Source organism: Saimiri boliviensis, chromosome 8 (genome assembly GCF_048565385.1).
Source record: "Saimiri boliviensis isolate mSaiBol1 chromosome 8, mSaiBol1.pri, whole genome shotgun sequence".
Lineage (NCBI taxonomy): Eukaryota > Metazoa > Chordata > Mammalia > Primates > Cebidae > Saimiri > Saimiri boliviensis.
Genome location: NC_133456.1, coordinates 18,193,058 through 18,212,867, shown reverse-complemented (window position 1 = coordinate 18,212,867; position 19,810 = coordinate 18,193,058). Strand labels below are relative to the sequence as shown.

Below are 19,810 nucleotides of genomic sequence, written 5' to 3'. Positions count from 1 at the left end.
GCCCCTGCAGGCAAGGATAGTGGAAGGAGCTACCATATCCCTCTTGGAGCTGAAGGACCAGTCAGGTAGGCATCCCAGGGTTCATCTGTCACTAGATATGGACCTGTGCCCATGGCTTTGCCAGCCCTTTGTGCGCTGCAGAACTGTTGCTCCTTGTTCCCTCATTCCTGGCAGGATACTTGCTTTTAATTCCAGAGGTCAACCACCTTTCCTCCTCCTTTCACCTTTCTTATCTTGTTTTCCCCATTCCCTTGCATTCCTTTTCTCCCAAGTGCATTGTAACTTTACCTGAACACCTCTCACCCTTAGTGTATAGTGTAAATTATGTTGATGTAATGTGAACGTGTAAGGCCTTTCTGCTATTCATGTAATACTTCATTTTCATGGAAAGACCTGCAAGTCTACCTCAGTCAGTATTCCCTCATTCTGCCACAAAGTTGGATGTAAGTAATTTGCTCACATTCTTTTTTGTTTGTGGTGATAGTTTCTTTGTTACTGTCAAGTGGCAGGCTTCTGATGGTGAAGGTGTTTTGTGTGATCCCTGATGCTGGCATCATAAGTGATTTCTACTTGCCTTCTAGAGGACAGTGTGCTGTAAAGGCTGGCCTCCTTGGCTGCTGTAGTTGAGTGTTTCATGAGTCTGTAGGGGTTCCTAGAGATGGGGTGGCTTTGACGCCAGGCTGAGCATGATTGGAGCTAGAGACTGCTGCTTCTTAGGCAAGTCGAGCCTCATTGTACCTACCATGCAGTTTCATGGGAGGATTCAGTGAAATGTGAGTTTAGGGCCTGTTACCCAGGAGGCATTTAAAAAATGGCAGTTGTATTGTTGTTCATTATTATTTCTTCTTTCCAATGGAATAATTTTTCTGGCCTGTCTACCTGGAAAAATCTCTGTTCACTCTGAAATCCCTGTTAACCAAAGGTTGCTTAAAGGAGTTGTAATTCCCAGAAGGCAGAAGGATAATGGTGGGGAGACTGGGTTACTAAAAACAAATTTTACTATTTTTATACCTTTGTCTAGATCCAGCCTTAGAGTATATATTTTGATTTTAAGCAAAATTCAACCAAATATAACTAAACGTAAATCTTTTTCTGTATTTTCTTTTAGGAAAAAGAAGCAACTAACAAAACACTGTGATAACAAGGATTACTCAGTATGCAGTTTGCAGGGTATGTCTTGGAGACAGTACAAATTCACCTTTACTTTACATAAGCCACGTCTTAACATTCGGCATTGATGTTCAGAATGACTTTCGAGAACTGCAAGATCCTCAAAGATCAAAAAAACGATTTAGTTACTTTGTACTCTAATTCAAAATGTACTTGATAGTAGGATTAGACAGTAGACTAGTATTTAAAAACATGTTCACTACCAAGGATATTTTTTGTCTCAACTTTCAGTTAATCATAATGTCCTATTCTTAGCTTACAATTTAATTGTGGTTTCATAGACTCTGGAAAAGGGGTGCTCATACAAAACTGAATTATTTGATAGTATGAGTGAATGTTTCACTATAAGGTACTGTCATTGTGAAGAGACGAATCAGATTCTTTTCCATGAGCTTGCTATAGATTAAAAGTTATCTCACTGTGCCCTCTTGTTGGCACAGGTTTGGGAAGAGAAACATCAAGGTTTTTTTTTTTTTTTTGAGACGGAGTCTTGCTCTGTCACCAGACTGGAGTGCAGTGGCACAGTCTCAGCTCCTGCAAACTCCACCTCCTGGGTTCAAGCGATTCTTCTGCCTCAGCCTCCCGAATAGCTGGGACCACAGGCGCATGCCACCAAGCCCGGCTAATTTTTTTGTATTTTTAGTAGAGACGGGGTTTCACTGTGTTGGCCAGGATGGTCTCGATCTCTTGATCTCGTGATCCACCCACCTTGGCCTCCCAAAGTTCTGGGATTACAGGCATGAGCCACTGCGCCCGGCCACATCAAGCTTTAATAGTAGTTATCTCTGGGTGTGTGAGGCTCTGAAAAAGAAACGTTTTCATTTGTTTTTGTAATAAAAGTTTTATTTTTAAAAATCAGATTCATTTATAAAAACTGATTTATATGTCACTTTCCAGGAACACATCTAAACTAAAATGATAGATGAAAAGAACAAAGTTACATAACTTGGGGGCAGCCTGAAAGAATGTTTTGAAAGCACTTTAAATTTCAAGTTTATGGAATAGAAACATAGACAGACTTGGGTAGAATTTTAAGCATAATTGTTGCCCTTGTATTTAACTGAAGTTAAATATTTAAAGATAGTTTCCTGTCTCCCTAGAGTTTTTATATTTGAAAATTAAATATACCCAAATTGAAGTTTCTTTTGGGGAACTACTGTCCGAATAAAGCAAGGTCTTTTGATTTGGATTTTCTTGTTAATCCTGTCATTAAAATTATTAGCTCAGATGACAGGGATAATTTACATATAGAAGAAATTTGCTTCCCCCCGCAACACCTAGGCATTGTATTGGTTTCTTATTTAAAAATCTTAAAAGTTTAAAAATCCTAATAGCAGGATTAATAGTTTAGTTTTGGTTCTGAAATCTATTTGCAGACACAGTGTAGTATAGCGTTTTAAAGCACAGACTTTGGTGTCAGGCAGACCTGGATTTCAATCCAGCTCTTTTACATACTGGCCATGTAGCCTAGGCCAAGTTACTGTGCCTCAAAATGGGGCTAAAAATTGCTGTCTCTGAGGGAAATTGTGAGGATTGAAAAGGATGGTATGAAGCATTTGGTATGTGACTGATGTGTAATACTCATTCAGTAAATGGTAGTATAGTGCTATTTATTATTATAATTACTAAAATGCAAAAGACATATTAGTAAACATGTTAACAATGACTTTTTAAACTTACAATTGAACTTGTATAAATTTTGTGTGGGCATATGTAATTTAGATCATTTCCGAAGTGCTATAAATATATTAATGACTTTATGCTTCTTTTATAGTTGGTATTTTAACTCTTAAGATGATATTATCCTAAATGGGGCATTACTGATTAGAGGGGCCAAATGTATATAAAGAGTGTGGGCTTTGAAATTTATGAATTAGGCATGAATCCTAGCTTTTATAGTTAGTGTCGTTTTGTGCCTAGAGCAGTCTATTGCCTTGGCTATAAAAATGAGACCAATGCTGACTGGCCAGGCATAGTGGCTCAAGCCTGTAATCCTTGCACTTTGGGAGGCCAAGGCAGGAGGATTGCATGAGGCCAGGAGTTCAAGACCAGCCTGAGCAACAGAGCAGGTCTCTAATAAAAATAAATAACATTTTTTAAAAATTAAAAAAACTTAACTATTGTATTTCAAATTTCATTTTGGGGGGCCAGTTTTATCTAAGTGGAATCAATAATTAATGCTCTTAATATGTAATTGAAAATGTGAAACTGTATATTGAGAGCATTAGAAAACACTTCAACAAAGGGATAGATACTGATTAACAGGAGACAGAGCTAGCCTTAGGAGGTTGCTATAATCCTCATTGGATTTTGTTACTCAATTCTATTAAATGACGGTCAGAAAAAAGTGAGGGTTCAGCCTGTGAGATTTAAAGTTGCATTGTAAACTTGTTTAATTTTATACATTTGTTTGTTTTTTTTGAGTCAGTGTCATTTATACTCATTCATTATAAAAGTTGAAAATTTTAAGTACGGTATGAAATGTGGTTCTTAAAAACTAAATGGTCTAAGACTTAAATCATCTCTAAGAATGCATGCCTGTTTACTCTTGGAATATCATCACGTTGTGGTGGGTTGTGATTGAGAGTTAGAAAACGATCATTAAAAATCAGTATAACTGATAAGTACCAGTAAATTAGCAAACATTAAGTACCTACTACCACATACCTAGAACTTCCTCAAAAAATTTATTAAGTTCAAAAAGTCAATGTTAATATGTTTACTGTGTGTTAAGTACGTACCTACTATGTGCCAGGTGCTTATCCTAGACCAGGCATCCCCAAACTTTTTACACAGGGGGCCAGTTCACTGTCCTTCAGACCGTTGGAGGGCCACCACATACTGTGCTCCTCTCACTGACCACCAATGAAAGAGGTGCCCCTTCCTGAAGTGCACGGGGGAGGGGGGAATAAATGGCCTTGGGGGGCTGCATGTGGCCCGCGGGCCGTAGTTTGGGGACGCCTGTCCTAGACAGTAGTGTTCCAAGATCAGTTACCTCCTAAACATTTTGGAAAAAGTTGCATTTCAAAATTTAATAAAACAGTTTTGATTACATGTTATTTGTAAGCACTGTTCTAGGTGTTGGGGGAAAGTAGAAGAAAAAGCAGAGCCTTAGAATAGAAAATCCCCAAGAACCTTCTACTGTTAGGATGGAGGAGACAGTGTACCCAAATACCTGTGGAATATGACCACACAAGATGGTGGTATCTCAAGGTGCTCTGGAAATATTGAGGAGAGAAGGTAATCCCAGCTGGGAGAATTAGAGAAAGCTTCACAGAATGGATGTTTTTTGCACTTAAAGGAAATGTTGGTCTTGGGGAAACCAAAAAGTTGTTGGGTTTCTGTCCAAATGTTTGTTCTTTGTGTTTTCCCTTGTCAGCTCTCGCCTTATTTTTTTTTTTTTTGAGACGGAGTTTCGCTCTTGTTAGCCAGGCTGGAGTGCAATGGCGCGATCTCGGCTCACCGCAACCTCCGGCTCCTGGGTTCAGGCAATTCTCCTGCCTCAGCCTTCTGAGTAGCTGGGATTATAGGCACGCGCCACCATGCCCAGCTAATTTTTTTTTGTATTTTTAGTAGAGACAGGGTTTCACCATGTTGACCAGGTTGGTCTCGATCTCTCGACCTTGTGATCCACCCGTCTCGGCCTCCCAAAGTGCTGGGATTACAGGCTTGAGCCACCGCGCCCGGCTCGCCTTATTTTTTAAGATACGTACTAATTAAAATTACTTTTGGAAAATGTTTGTTTTTTAAACATGCTTATAAAATTTTCTTTTTTCTGACATCACCAAAAAATTGCTTCCAATTAATTTTTTTCAGTTTGTAAAAATTTAATATGGTATTTAAATTCTCAGTCTTTGTAATATAAACTAAATATAGAAATAGGTTGTTATGAATGACCCTGACTCATTTTATATCTCAATTTGTCTTCAAGTTTCTCTTAAAATGAAAAAAAAAAAAAAAGATTTTAAAGTATGTGAAGAAGAGTCACAGAAACTTAATTTTGTTTCTCCTCTTATTTTGTAGATATCCATGACGACATTGAAAATGAATTTTTTGTATTCGCCAGATATTCTTATATGAGAAGATCTATTTCAAATTGTCTAAATATTTTTTCTTCTGTTGGACCAGCATGGCAGGATTTAAGAGAGGGTATGATGGAAAGATTGCTGGATTATATGATCTGGATAAAACCTTGGGTCGAGGTCATTTTGCTGTGGTTAAACTTGCCAGGCATGTCTTTACAGGTGAAAAGGTGGCAGTAAAAGTTATTGACAAGACAAAACTGGACACTCTAGCTACCGGTCATCTTTTCCAGGAAGTGAGATGCATGAAATTAGTGCAGCATCCTAATATCGTCCGCCTTTATGAAGTTATTGACACCCAGACCAAACTATATCTTATTTTAGAACTTGGGGATGGAGGAGATATGTTTGATTATATAATGAAACATGAGGAGGGTCTTAACGAAGATTTGGCCAAGAAGTACTTTGCACAGATAGTTCATGCTATATCTTATTGCCATAAACTCCATGTGGTTCACAGAGACTTAAAACCAGAGAATGTAGTCTTCTTTGAAAAACAAGGTCTTGTAAAGTTGACAGACTTTGGGTTCAGCAACAAATTTCAACCAGGGAAGAAGCTCACTACAAGTTGTGGATCTCTTGCATATTCTGCTCCAGAAATTCTGCTTGGTGATGAGTATGATGCACCTGCAGTAGGTAGGTAACCTCTGTCCAATATTTGCCCATTTGAATTCTGTAAGCTAGAGTTGGTCAAATCGATTGTTTATATAAAAATAATTTCTAGAGAATGTCTGTTAAATTGATCTTAACTGGCAAATTGGGTTTTATAAATGCTATATATTCCTAAAGCTGGCAATTTGTTTATTTTAACCTTTAGATGGCAAATGTCTAAATTATATTTGTGAGTACAAAGGAAAATGAGTAAGTTATCATTTAAGGTAATCCCTTTTCTGTTCATTGTAATTTTTTTAAAGGTCTGAATACTTTTCCTATCTTAGATTTTTCTTCTAGTGGCTCTCTTTAGCCATCTCCTTTGACAATCATTAGAGACCCATACTGGAAAGATACTGTGACTCTTACAGTGCAATGTAAATAATTTGGGTATTGGAGTCATTTATTAACTGTAAACTTGAACAAGTGCTTGACTACTCTGCTTCATTTTTTATCCATAATATAGAATTAAATTAGGCACGGGTATAGCACTCCCGTATTACCTTGTTTACTTTTCACAGTGACCTGTGTGGTTGTTATTGTCCATCTCATTGTTCAGAATAGAAAACTGACTTGCAGAGGCCTTCTGTCTGGTGGATTCTGGATTTGTGGTACCTTTGGCATTTCCAACTACCGTCTTTCCCAGTCCATACACTTGTGCTCTTGTCAAGATTTATCTATTTGTGATGGAAATATTTACTGCCTTTCAGTTTGTGTCAGCTTTGTCTCCTTGGGATTGTATTTGTTTTGAAGATCATGTAGGAATTTGTTCTTAATTTTTTTAAGGATTTGTTGATCTGAAGTTTTGGTCAGCTTTTTAATTTGTTAGTTTAAACTTGGGAAAAATGCAGTAATATTACATGCACATGATGTCAGATACATACGTAAGAGTATTCTGTTTGCATTTGTGATAATTTGAAATGCAGGTTAAAGGATTAATGACAAAGGTGCACTTAACATTGAAGAGTGTTGATATTGTATTGAATACTCTATACACCAAGACACAGATTTTCATGTTAAGACTATTACAGAAAAGAAAGGGTTAATGAGTGGTTTCTGCCTACCACAGATAACCAGAGTTCACTGAAATCTTTTATTTGAATATTTGAGCAGAGATTTTTGATTAGTAGAGCCATTCTAATCAGAAAACAAAGCCAGGAATTTTCAGAAGAGGAAGCACAAATGTTTCCTCTTGAACATGAAAAAAATCTTTGATCTCATTAGTACAAATTTAATAAATTAAAAATAAGATACTCTTTCATACTTTTCACATTGGGAAAAACTAAAGTCAGGCTAAATTAAGTGTTGGTAAGACTGTAGGATATCAGGAACTCTTGTACTATTTGGAAGACAATTTAGCAGTATCTTGTAAAGTTAAAGATGTACACATCTGGTGACCCAGCAGTTCTCTCCTACATATGCACCCCAGGGTAGCTCTCACTTAGGTGTACAAGAAATTTTCAAAGAACCCTTTTAACAGCATTGTTGAGTATACATCAGTGGGGGAATACTTTGTTCAGTATTCGTATTGAATTCTATACATGGTGAAAATTAATGAACCATTTTTGCCAACATGATTGGATCTCACAAGCATACTGTTCAAGGGGAAAAAAGCAATTTGATGAAGAATACATATAACATATAAAATTTTAAGACATACAAAGCAGTGTTATTTATTGTTTAGGAGTATGTGTACATGTGGCACATGTAGTACCTATAGTAAACTCAGAAGAATCCATGAGAGCAAGATAGGTTACTTCTGAGGGGCAAGCATATCTAGGGTTTCAGCTGTATTGGTGATGTTTATTTTCTAAGTTGGGTGATGGGTACACAGGGGTTCATTGCAGTGTTCCTGTTTTCCTCCTTATATCTTAAATATTACATAATAAAACTTTTAAAAAGCCATTTAAAAAGGAAAAGAAACCGCTTGGGAAGATGTTCACCAGTCTGATAAATGATTACTATGTGTTGGTGAGGTAGGCTTAGGTGGAGTTCATGGGTAACTTTTTTATTTTCATTATTTATAATTATTTCAATTCATATTGTGTGATGTGTGATTGAAATAAATATAGAATTGCTTTTTTTTTTTAAAAAAAGGACAAGTATCTTTCTGTTAATATATGATTAGTTCATCATGCCAAAATTAGTGATTTTTGTTTAGCAAAATGAGCATACACAAAATTTAAAATTTGTCATATTAAATTGTAGATGTTACTAAATAAAAAATTAGTAAGTATTTTATAGTATACTGGTCCTCAGCATTGAGATTTAGCTGAGGAATTGTCTATTTTATTCTTTTCAAAAAATCAGATTTTGATTTTACTTATAAACTGTACTTTTTGTTTTCTATGTCATTGTTTTTTTCTTTCATCTTTATTCTTTCTAGTATCTTTGAGGTTTCCTATCTTTTAATACCATCATGTATCAAAAGCTTATTTCTTTAGTGTTTTGATTTCTAACAAAAGGCTTTAATGCTATATGATGCCCTCTCCCACGATATCTGATGACATCCTAGGGATTTCACTCTGCAGTTGTTATTTATTGCTAAATTTATCTTTGGTTTCTTATTTAACTGAAAAGTTATTTAGAAAAGTGTTCTTTTTTAAAAATTCAAAATGGATAGATTTATTTTTCTCTTTACTTGTCTGGTTTTTAACTTCTAATTTTAGTACATTGAAGTTAATAAATATGCCCAATTGGTTTCTGCTTCAGACACTATTTGAGGATTTTCTTTTTGGCTTGATACATGATAATTCATACCATGGTGACTGCTCTTTATGTGATTAAAATAATTGTATATTTAGAGTTTTTATACATAATTAAGGTTATGCATTATGCAGTTTGTTCCTTTGTACCCTTACATATGTTTATTCTAATCTCTCATTTTCTGAGAGAATGCTAGTCTCCTATTCTGATCTCTGAATTTTGTATTTTAATCAATTTTTGCTTTATACATAGTATTGACAAGCTATGATTGACAATAAAGACACTAAAAATTTCTAATATATTTTACATGATGAGTTATACCTTTTATCAGTATGAAAGTATACTTAGAAGATGACCGAATAGAAACATCTCTGGAGTGCAGTCCCAGCGAGAACAGCACAGAGGGTGAGTGCTCACCGCATTTCCAAACAATTTTTCACTGCCCACAGACCAGGAGATTCCTGGGCCAAAAAGTGCCATGAGTTTTCAGTGCGGCGGTTTCAGCCAGTGCCACATCAGTGCATAGGAACTCACACAAGTCTGGGCAGCTGTTCAACTGGTGCCCGGAATGCCTGGGAGACAGAGCCGCCCATCAACTGAAAGGAAGGGGGCTGAGACAGGGGGCCAAGCGATTTGGCTCGACGGGTACCACCCCCACAAAACAAGCAATCTGAAATGCTCTGGATTGAGAGATTCGCAGCAAGCGCAGCTGGATCCAGGACCATCCAGCTCAGTGGGGAGAAGGGCGTCCCCTACTACCAAGGCAGTCCGCCACTACCAAGGCAGTTCACACAGCAGCCGGGCAGAGCCTGCGGCAGCTCAGCAACACCTCTGCCAGCAGACTGTGACTAGACTACTCCGTGCCGGGTAGGGTATCTATGAAAAAAGGCAGCAGCGTGTCAGGAACTTATAAATAAAGCCAACCTTCCTAGGACTTATAAATAAAGCCGACCTTCCTAGGACTTATAAATAAAGCTGACCTTCTTTATCCCCTAGCACGTGGGAAAAGAGGCAGTTATGAGTTCAGCTGCAGCAGACTTAAGGTACCTGCCCAGCAGCTCTGCACAGAACAGTGGAGTTCCCAGTACAGCACTTGAGCTCCTATAAGGGACAGACTGTCTCCTCAGGCAACTCCACAACCCTTGTATACCCAAAGAGACACCTCATAAAGGAGAGCTCAGGCTGACATCTGGTGGGTACCCTTCTAGGACAAGGATAGCAGAGGAAGAAACTAGTGGCAACCCTTGCTGTTCTGCAGCCCCCACGGGCGTTCCCCAGGTGAGCAGGGTCTGGAGTGGACCTCCAGCGGTTCTGCAGCAGAGGGGCCTTACTGCTGGAAGGAAAACTAGGAAGCAGAAAGAAATCGCTTCAGCATCAACAAAAAGGATGTCCACTCAGAGACCCCATCCAAAAGTCACCAACTATAAAGACCACAGGTAGGTAAAACAACTAAGTTGGGAAGAAACCAGCGCCAAAAGGATCAAAGCACCAAAAACCAGAACACTTCTCCTCGTCCAAGGTATCACAACTCATCACCAGCTAGGGATCAAAGATGGATGGAGAATGAATCTGATGAATTGACAGAAACAGGATTCAGAAGGTGGATAATAACAAACTTCTCAGAGCTAAAAGAACATGTGCTAACCCAATGCAAAGAAACTAAGAACCTAGAAAAAAGGTTAGATGAGATGCTAAAAGAATAAACAGCCTAGAGAAGAATATAAACGACTTGATGGAGCTGAAAAACACAGCACAGGAACTTCGCGAAGCATACACAAGTTTCAATAGCTGAATCGACCAAGCAGAAGAAAGGATATCAGAGATTGAAGATCAACTCAATGAAATAAAACGAGAAGGCAAGAACAGAGAAAAAAGAGTGAAAAGAAATGAACAAAGCCTCCAAGAAATGTAGGTTTATGTGAAAAGACCTAATCTATGTTTGATAGGTGTACCTGACTGTGATGGAGAGAATGAATCCAAGCTGGAAAACAGTCTTCAGGATATTATCCAGGAAAACTTCCCCAACCTAGCAAGGCAGGCCACCATTCAAGTCCAGGAAATACAGAGAACACCACAAAGATACTCCTCACGAAGAGCAACCCCAAGGCACATAATTGTCAGATTCACCAGGGTTGAAATGAAGGAAAACATGCTAAAGGCAGCAAGAGAAAAAGGTCAGGTTACTCACAAAGGGAAGCCCATCAGACTCACAGCAGATATCTCGGCAGAAACCTACAAGCCGGAAGAGAGTGGGGGCCAATATTCAGCATCCTTAAAGAAAACTTTTAACCTAGAATTTCATATCCAGCCAAACTAAGCTTCATAAGTGAAGGAGAAAGAATATCCTTTATGGAAAAGCAGTTGCTGAGAGATTTCATCACCAACAACCTGCCTTACAAGACCTCCTGAAAGAAGCACTAAACAAGGAAAGGAACAATCAGTACCAGCCACTCCAAAAACGTACCAAATGGTAAAGACCATTGACAAAATGAAGAAAATGTGTCAACTAACGGGCAAAACATCCAGCTAGCATCAAAATGGTAGGATCACATTTACACATAACAATATTAACCTTCAATGTAAATGGACTAAATGCCCCAAACAAAAGACACAGACTGGCAAATTGGATAAAAAGTCAAAACCCATTGTTGTGTTATATTCAGGAAACCCATCTCACGTGCAGGGACACACATAGGCTAAAAATAAAGGGATGGAGGAAGATTTGTCAAGCAATTGAATTGGAGAGCAAAAAAAAGCAGGAGTTGCAATGCTAGTCTCTGATAAAATAGACTTTAAACCAACAAAGATCAAAAGAGACAAGGGTGTTACATAATGGTAGAAGGACCAAAGCATCGAGAAGAACTAACGATCCTAAATATAAACACACCCAATACAGGAGCACCCAGGTACATAAAGCAGGTTCTTAATGACCTACAAAGAGACTTAGACTCCCACACAATAATAGTGGGAGACTTTAACATTCCACTGTCAATATTAAACAGATCAATGAGACAGAAAATTAACAAGGATATCCAGGACTTGAACTCAGGTCTGGACCAAGTGGACTTAATAGGCATCTACAGAAATCTCTACCCCAAATCCACAGAATATATATTCTCAGCACCACATGGCACCTACTCTGAAATTGACCACATAATTGGAAGTAAATCACTCCTCAGCAAATGCAAAAGAACAGAAATCATAACAAACAGTCTGTCAGATCACAGTGCAATCAAATTAGAACTCAGAATTAAAAAGCTAACTGAGGACCACACAACTTCGTGGAAACTGAACAACTGGCTCTTGAATATTTGAAGGCAGAAATAAAGATGTTCTTCAAAACCAACAAGATTGAAGACACAACGTACCAGAATCTTGGACACATTTAAAGCAGTGTCTAGAGGGAAACTTATAGAAATAAATGCTCACATAAGAAGCGAGGAATGTTCTAAAATCGACACCCTATTGTCAAAATTGAAAGAGCTAGAGGAACAAGATCAAACAAACTCAGAAGCCAGCAGAAGACAAGAAATAAGATCAGAGCAGAACTGAAGGAGATGGAGATACAAAAAATCTTTCAAAAAGTCAACAAATCCAGGAGCTGTTTTTTTTTAAAAGATCAACAAAATAGACCGCTTGCCAGATTAATAGAAAAGGAAGAGAATCAAATAGATGTAATAAAAAATAATAAAGGGGATATCACCACTGATTCCACAAAAATACAAGTTACAATCAGAGATTACTAAAAACTACTCTGCACATGAAACAGTAAACATGGAAGAAATGGATAAATTTCTGGACACTTGCACCCTCCCAAGCCTAAACCAGGAAGAAGTTGAAACCTTGAACACATCGATAACAAGGGCTGAAGTTGAGGCAGCAATTAATAGCCCACCAACCAAAAAAAGTCCAGGTTCAGATAGGTTCACAGCTGAATTCTACCAGACGTACAAAGAGGAGCTGGTACCACACCTGAAACTATTCCAAATGACACAAAAAGAGAATCCTTCCCAAGTCGTTTTATGAGACCAACATCATCTCATTTTATGAGACCAATATCAAAACCTGGCAGAGACTCAACAAAGAAAGAAAACTTCAAGCCAATATCCTTGATGAACATAGATGCAAAAATCTTCAATAAAATACTGGCAAACCAATTGCAACAGCACATCAAAAAGCTTATCCATCACGATCAAGTAGGCTCATTCTGGGGATGCATGGCTGGTTCAACATATGCAAGTCTGTAAGCGTAATCCACCACATAAACAGAACCAAAGACAAAAACCACATGATTATCTCAATAGATGCAGAGAAGGCCTTTGACAAAATTCAACAGCTCTTTATGCTAAAAACTCTCAATAAACTAGATATGGAAGGAACGTATCTCAAAAAAATAAAAGCTGTTTACAACAGACCTACAGCCAATATCATACTGAACGGGCAAAAACTTGAAGCATTCCTTTTGAAATCTGGCATTAGACAAGGATGCCCTCTGTCACCACTCCTATTCAATATAGTATTGGACGTTCTAGCCACAGCAATTAGGCAAGAAAAAAAAAAGGGCATTCATTTAGGAAAGGAGGAAGTCAAATCGTCTCTCTTTGCAGATGACATGGTTGTATATTTAGAGCACCCTATCATCTCAGCCCAAAATCTCCTTACACTGATAAGCAACTTCAGCAAAGTCTCAGGATACATAGTCAATGTGCAGAAATCACAGGCATTCCTATACACCAATAACAGACTTAAAGGGAGCCAAATTATGAGCAAACTCCCATTTGCAATTGCTACAAAGAGAATAAAATACCTACGAATACAACTAACAAAGGATGTAAAGGACCTCTTCAAGGAGAACTACAAACCACGGCCCAAGGAAATAAGAGAGAACACAAACAGATGGAGAAACATTCTATGCTCATGGTTAGGAAGAATCAGTATCGTGAAAATGGCCATACTTCCCAAAGTAATTTACAGATTCAGTGCTATCCCTATCAAGCTATGAATGAATGACCTTCTTCACAGAGCTGGAAAAAACTACCTTAACATAGGGAACCAAAAGAGAGCCCACATAGCGAAGACAGCCCTAAGCAAAAAGAACAAAGCTGGAGGCATCATGCTACCTGATTTCAAACTATACTACAAAAGTACAGTAATCAACACAGCATGGTATTGGTACCAAGACAGAGATATAGACCAGTGGAACAGAACAGAGGCCCTGTAGGTAGTGGCATGCATCTACAACCATCTGATCTTTGAAAAACCTGACAAAAACAAGCAATAAAGAAAGGATTCCCTGTTTAACAAGTGGTGTTGGGAACACTGGCTAACAGTGTGCAGAAAGCAGAAACTGGACCCCTTCCTGATATCTTAAACTAAAATTAACTCCAGATGGATTAAAGACTGAAACATAAGACCTAACACCATAAAAACCCTAGAAGAAAACCTATGCAAAATCATTCAGGACATAGGCAAGGACTTCATGACTAAAACACCAAAAGCATTGGCAACAAAAGCCAAAATAGACAAATGGGACCTAATTAAACTCCAGAGCTTCTGTACAGCAAAAGAAACAGTAATTAGAGTGAACCAGCAACCAACAGAATGGGAAAAAATTTTTGCAATCTACCCATCTGACAAAGGGCTAATATCCAGAATCTACAAAGAACTAAAACAGATTTACAAGAAGAAAACAATCCCATCCAAAAGTGGGCAAAGGATGTGAATAGACACTTTTCAAAAGAAGACATATATAAGGCCAACAGACATGAAAAAATGCTCATCATCACTGATTATTAGAGAAATGCAAATCAAAACCACATTGAGATACCACCTCATGCCAGTTAGAATGACGATCATTAAAAAATCTGGAGACCACAGATGCTGGAGAGAATGTGGAGAAATAAGAACACTTTTACACTGTTGGGGGGAGTGTAAACTAGTTCAGCCATTGTGGAAAACAGTATGGCACTTCCTCAAGGACCTAGAAATAGAAATTCCATTTGACCCAGCAATCCCATTACTGGGTATATACCCAAAGGATTATAAATCATTCTATTACAAAGAAACATGCACACGTATGTTCATAGCAACATTGTTTACAATAGCATTGTTTACAGTAGACCTGGAACCATCCCAAATGCCCATTGATGATAGACTGGATAAGGAAAATTTGGTACATATACACCATGGAATACTATATAGCCATAAAAAAGGATGAGTTCGTGTCCTTTGTAGGGACATGGACACATGTCCTGGAAACCATTCATTCCATGAATCTGGAAACCATCGTTCTCAGCAAACTGACACAAGGAACAGAAAATCAAGCACCACATGTTCTCACTCATAGGTGGGTGTTGAACAATGAGAACACATGGACATGGGGAGGGGAGCATCACACACTGGGGTCTGTTGGGGGGATGGCCAAGGGAGGGACAGTGGGGTGGGTGGAGAAGTTGGGGGGGAATAACATGGGGAGAAATGCCAGATGTAGGTGACGGTGGGATGGAGGCAAGCAAACTACATTGCCCTGTGTGTACCTATTGCAACAATCCTGCATGATCTGCACATGGACCCCGGATCCTAAAGTACAATTAAAAAAAAATAATTAAGCCAAATATACTCTACGTGTGCTCTATAAATCGAACAGCAAAGCCTGGATGACAACACATCTGTTTACAGCATAGTTTACTCAGAAAAAAAGATTCCTTTTAAAGTCCTACCACTCATTGACAGTGCATCTGGTCACCTAAGAGCTCTGATAGAGATGTACAAAGAAATTGATGATGATTTCATGCAGATAACACAGCATTCATTCTGTAGCCCATGGATCAAGGAGTAATTTCGATTTTTCAAGTCGTCTTATTTAAGAAATGCATCTTGTAAGGCTGTTGCTGCCATAGGTAGTAATTCCTCTGATTCATCTGGGCAAAGATTGAAAACTTTCTGGAAAGGATGAACTATTATGCACTATTAAGAACATTCATGACTCGTAGGAGGAGGTCAGAATATCAGTATTAAGAGTAGTTTGGAAGAAGTTGATTCCAGCCCTCATGGATGACTTTCAGGGGTTCAGATTTTCAGTGGAGGAAATAACTGCATATGTGGTGGAAACAGGAAGAAAAATAGAAAGAGAGCCTGAAGATATGACTGAATTGCTACAGTCTCATGATAAAACTTGAATGGATGAGGAGTGGCTTCTTAGGGGTGAGCAAAGAATGTGGTTTCTTGAGATGGATTCTTCTAGTGATGGTGTGGTGATTATTTTTGAAATGACAACAAAGGATTCAGACTATTACATAAACTTAGGTAGTAAGTTTAGTAAAGCAGTGGCAGGATTTGAGAGAATTCACTTCAGTTTTGGAAGAGGTTCTACAGTTCTGCTATGGGTAAAATGCTGTCTGTCAAACGGCACTGCATGCCACAGACAAATCTTTCATGAAAGGAAGAATCAAACGATGCAGCAAACTTTATTGTTGTCTTATTTTAAGAAATAATCACAGCCATGCCAACCTTCAGCAGCCACCACCCTGATTAGTAAGTAGCCGTCATCAAGGCAGGAACTTCCACTAACAAAAAGATACATGCCTCAACTCACTGAAGGCTCATATTATTATTAACATTTTTTTAGAAATAAGTTTTTTTTTTCTTCTTTGAGATAGGGACTCCCTCTGTAGCCCAGGCTGAAGTGTAGTGGCATGATCATAGTTGACTACAGACTTGAACTCCTGAGCTGAAGCAGTCCTTACACTTCAGCCTCCTGAGTAACTGGGACTACAGTCATCTAGCTAATTTTTAAAGTTTCGTAAAGATAGGGTCTTACTATGTGCCTGGGCTGGTCTTGATAAAGTTGTTTTTTTTTTTAATTTTTTGCCTGTGACACAGCCCCAGGAGATTGTGAGAACATGTGCCCCTCTTAAAGTATTTTTAAATTAAGGTATGTACATTATCTGTTTTAGACATAATGCTATTGCACATTTAATAGACTACAGTATGGTATAAACATAACTTTTTATGCACTAGGAAACAAAATATTTGTGTGTCTCACTTTGTTGCAATATCCACTTTATTTCAGTGGTCTGGAACTGAACCCACAGTTTCTCTGAGGTATGCCTGTATGTAGTTGTATTTTGCATCTAATCTGTAAATCAGTCTTTGAATAGGTGAATTTTATTTGTTTATATTTACTATTACTGGAATGTTTGGACTTACTGTCTTATTTTGTGGTTTTCATTTACCGTATTATTTATTACCATTTCCCATATTTTGTTAGATTATTCAAAATTTCTTTGCCCTTTCCCCCTCAGTGGTTTTCATATTGTGTAATCTGTTTCTCTTTGTGTTGGTGTCCACCTTTAATGTCTAGAGTCAGAGAGTATCCATATTATTTCTCCTACCCTACAGATAAGAATCAGTTTGCTTTTACTTCTTTTTTGGTTAATATCATTCTTAATTGCTTGTGTTTGTCTGGATAAATACTTTTTACTTAATTTTATGAATTTCTTGGATTCCCTATCCTTTTCTTGGATTATTTTTATTTTGCTTTGTTTTGTTTGTAACCCTTTTAGAGAGGATTTGCGAAAAATTCAAGTCCCTATGTGTCTAAAAATGTCTTCACATTTGAATGATAGTTTGGCTGGATATAGAAATATATATTCAAAGCCATTTTTCTCCCAACTTTGAAGATACGTTTTCACAATTATTTTTCTGTCATCTTTTTGCTTTTAAAGTTGTCAGTGAGAAGTCTGATGCAAGAGTAATTTTCTTTCTAGAACTACATTTCATTGATTCTGTGGAGCATATTTTGTTTTTTATATTTTAACACTTCTGAAAGTGCTTCATTTAGCAGGTTTTCTTGGGTGCTGCTGCTTCTGTTTGATGAACTTGATTCCTTTCATTATACTCATTTTTCCAGCATTCTTGGGGATGTTAGTTGTTTGTTCATCTTTATTTTTGAGATTCCCAGATACCTGTCCGTGAATATGATGTCTGAGTACTCTTGTAGATATGGGAGAGGAGCAGGGTCATACAGCTAACTGGGAAGCCCTGCTATCCGGTCTTACTATTTGTTAGGTTGTTTATATACCTCTTAGACACCATCCCTCTCTCTCTGTTCCTAATGTCCACAATAGAGAGGAACATACTCAACTTGATAAAGAGAATCTACAAAAATCCTAGAACACATGTCTGCTTGGACATTCTTGGAACACATCTGCTTGGACATGCTTGGTGCTGGTGTAGTATTATGAGGTAGGAAATTAGTCCTCAGTTAATCCTTCTAATGGTTGTCTGGGTGCAGTTCTTTCCTGTTTCCAGTGTGCATCACCTTTTGAAAGGAGCACCACATAAGGCTCTCCCCTTCCCTCAGCTGCGTTTTGAGGCTCTACTTTCCTCTTTCAGTCTGATTCTACTTGCCTTCTGCCATTTCTGTCATATCTAGGGATTTGGGAAGAGGAAGAGTAGCTAGATCATGCTCAGGCACTATTGATTCAGTTAGATCTGTGGGCTTTCAAGAATGTATATTAAGTTGATTTCAAAGAGTTAGAAAGGATGAGGGGGGAAAAAGATCTGTGTGAAAAATCCTGGAATTTCTCATTGCAGTTTCTGAAATTCCTGTGGTAGGGAATGCAGTGCAGTGCAATGCAGTGGTGTACAGTGTGGAGAGCTCATTGCTGCTTGTCATATCAGTTTACCCAGTGGAAGAACAGACAGGGCAATGAACTTGTGGCTGCTGGGCTAAGACAGGCGTAATGCCTTTGCTCTGAGCGACCAGGCTCTGCTGAAACTGATGAATGCCTGGCTGCTTGTCCTGTGGGGTGGCCTGCTTGTAGTGAGGCTCCAAGTGAAATTCTTGGTAAGTAAAGGTTTTGGCAGAGCAGCATTAGGAAAGAACTTACTCTTAAAAAAAATGACACTTTAAAAATGTCTTCATTATAGAAACTCTAAAATGGGAAAATTGTTTCTTGAATAACGGATTCACAATTTTTTAATATTTTTTAAATCCTGACATTATTTATGACTCTTTTCCTATTTTCCTAAAAATAATTATTTACAAGTTAAAATGCATTAAAGCATTGAGTACTTTGTCATCTCACCTAAGATTTGGAGTCTTCTAGGATGTTACAGCTCTGGATCTCAAAAATCCTTATTTTAGGTGTTTCCTAGTTGATAGACTATTTCAAAGATGAAATACTTAGTCTCTGCATTAATTCTTACTATCAGTTACGCCATATCAATGAAAGCTGAGTTACTTGAAACATGGCTCCATATGGATACAGTGCAAATGTTTGGATTTAGATTAAGTCTTGAATATAAACAAAAAGCCCGTATACACACCTATAGTATTTCTCATTTGCAGTTCAGCATTCAATGGAAATTGTTTAGAGTCATGGGGTGTGTCCTCACACATGTTGGTGTGTAAAAAACTAGAGGTCTTTTTTTTTAATAAATCTGTATTTTGTCCTACATTAAAATATTACTCTTTGCCTGCTCTAAGTAAACAAGGAATAATAGAGGAACATCCTCAACTTTATAAAGAGAATCTACAAAAAACCTACAGGTAACATCCCACTTAATGGTGAAAGACTGAATGCTTTTGTCCTGTGTTGAGAAACAAGGCAAGGATATACACATAATCACTTTTACTCAGGATAGTACTGAAAGTTATACAAAGATAGGAAAAGAAGAAATAAAACTGTCTCTGCTTTCAGATGACATGAATGTCTACATAGACAATCTCATGGAATCTACAGAAAAATTCCTAGAACTAAAATGAATTCTGCAAGATGACAGGATATAGGATCAATACAAAATCAATTGCATTTCTATAATACTGATCATGAGCATGTAGAGACCAAAATTTAAAGTCATGCCAAAGAAAGTAAAATATCTAGGTACATATGTAACAACACACATCTAACAACAACAACAAAAAAATACTAGATAGAAATTAAAGAAGACCTAAATAAATGGAGAGACCAATGTTCCTGAATTGGAATACAATGTAGTATAGATGCCAGTCTTTTGCAAATAGACCTATAGGTTTAACATAATTTCTATCAAAATTCTGCAAGGGTTTTATAGACATGGACAGCATATTCTAAAATTTGTATGGAAAGGCAAAGAACCTAGAATAACTAAAACAATTATGAAGACAGTAACAGAGAAATCACTACTGCAAATACTCTGGAAAATATTCGACAGTT

At 37.7% G+C, this 19,810-nt stretch overlaps 1 protein-coding gene across 2 annotated transcripts in view; it reads left to right on the top strand.

Annotated features, from left to right (window-relative positions):
- Positions 1–19,810, top strand: part of SNRK (SNF related kinase) — a 71,168-nt gene that overhangs the window by 13,321 nt on the left and 38,037 nt on the right. For both annotated transcript variants that reach the window (XM_039477469.1, XM_074404023.1), the window contains exons 2-3: positions 1,109–1,170; positions 5,194–5,888. In XM_039477469.1, coding sequence (XP_039333403.1) covers positions 5,300–5,888 — 589 coding nt within the window. In that variant the 5' untranslated portion in view covers positions 1,109–1,170; positions 5,194–5,299. The remainder of the gene's footprint in view (positions 1–1,108; positions 1,171–5,193; positions 5,889–19,810) is intronic.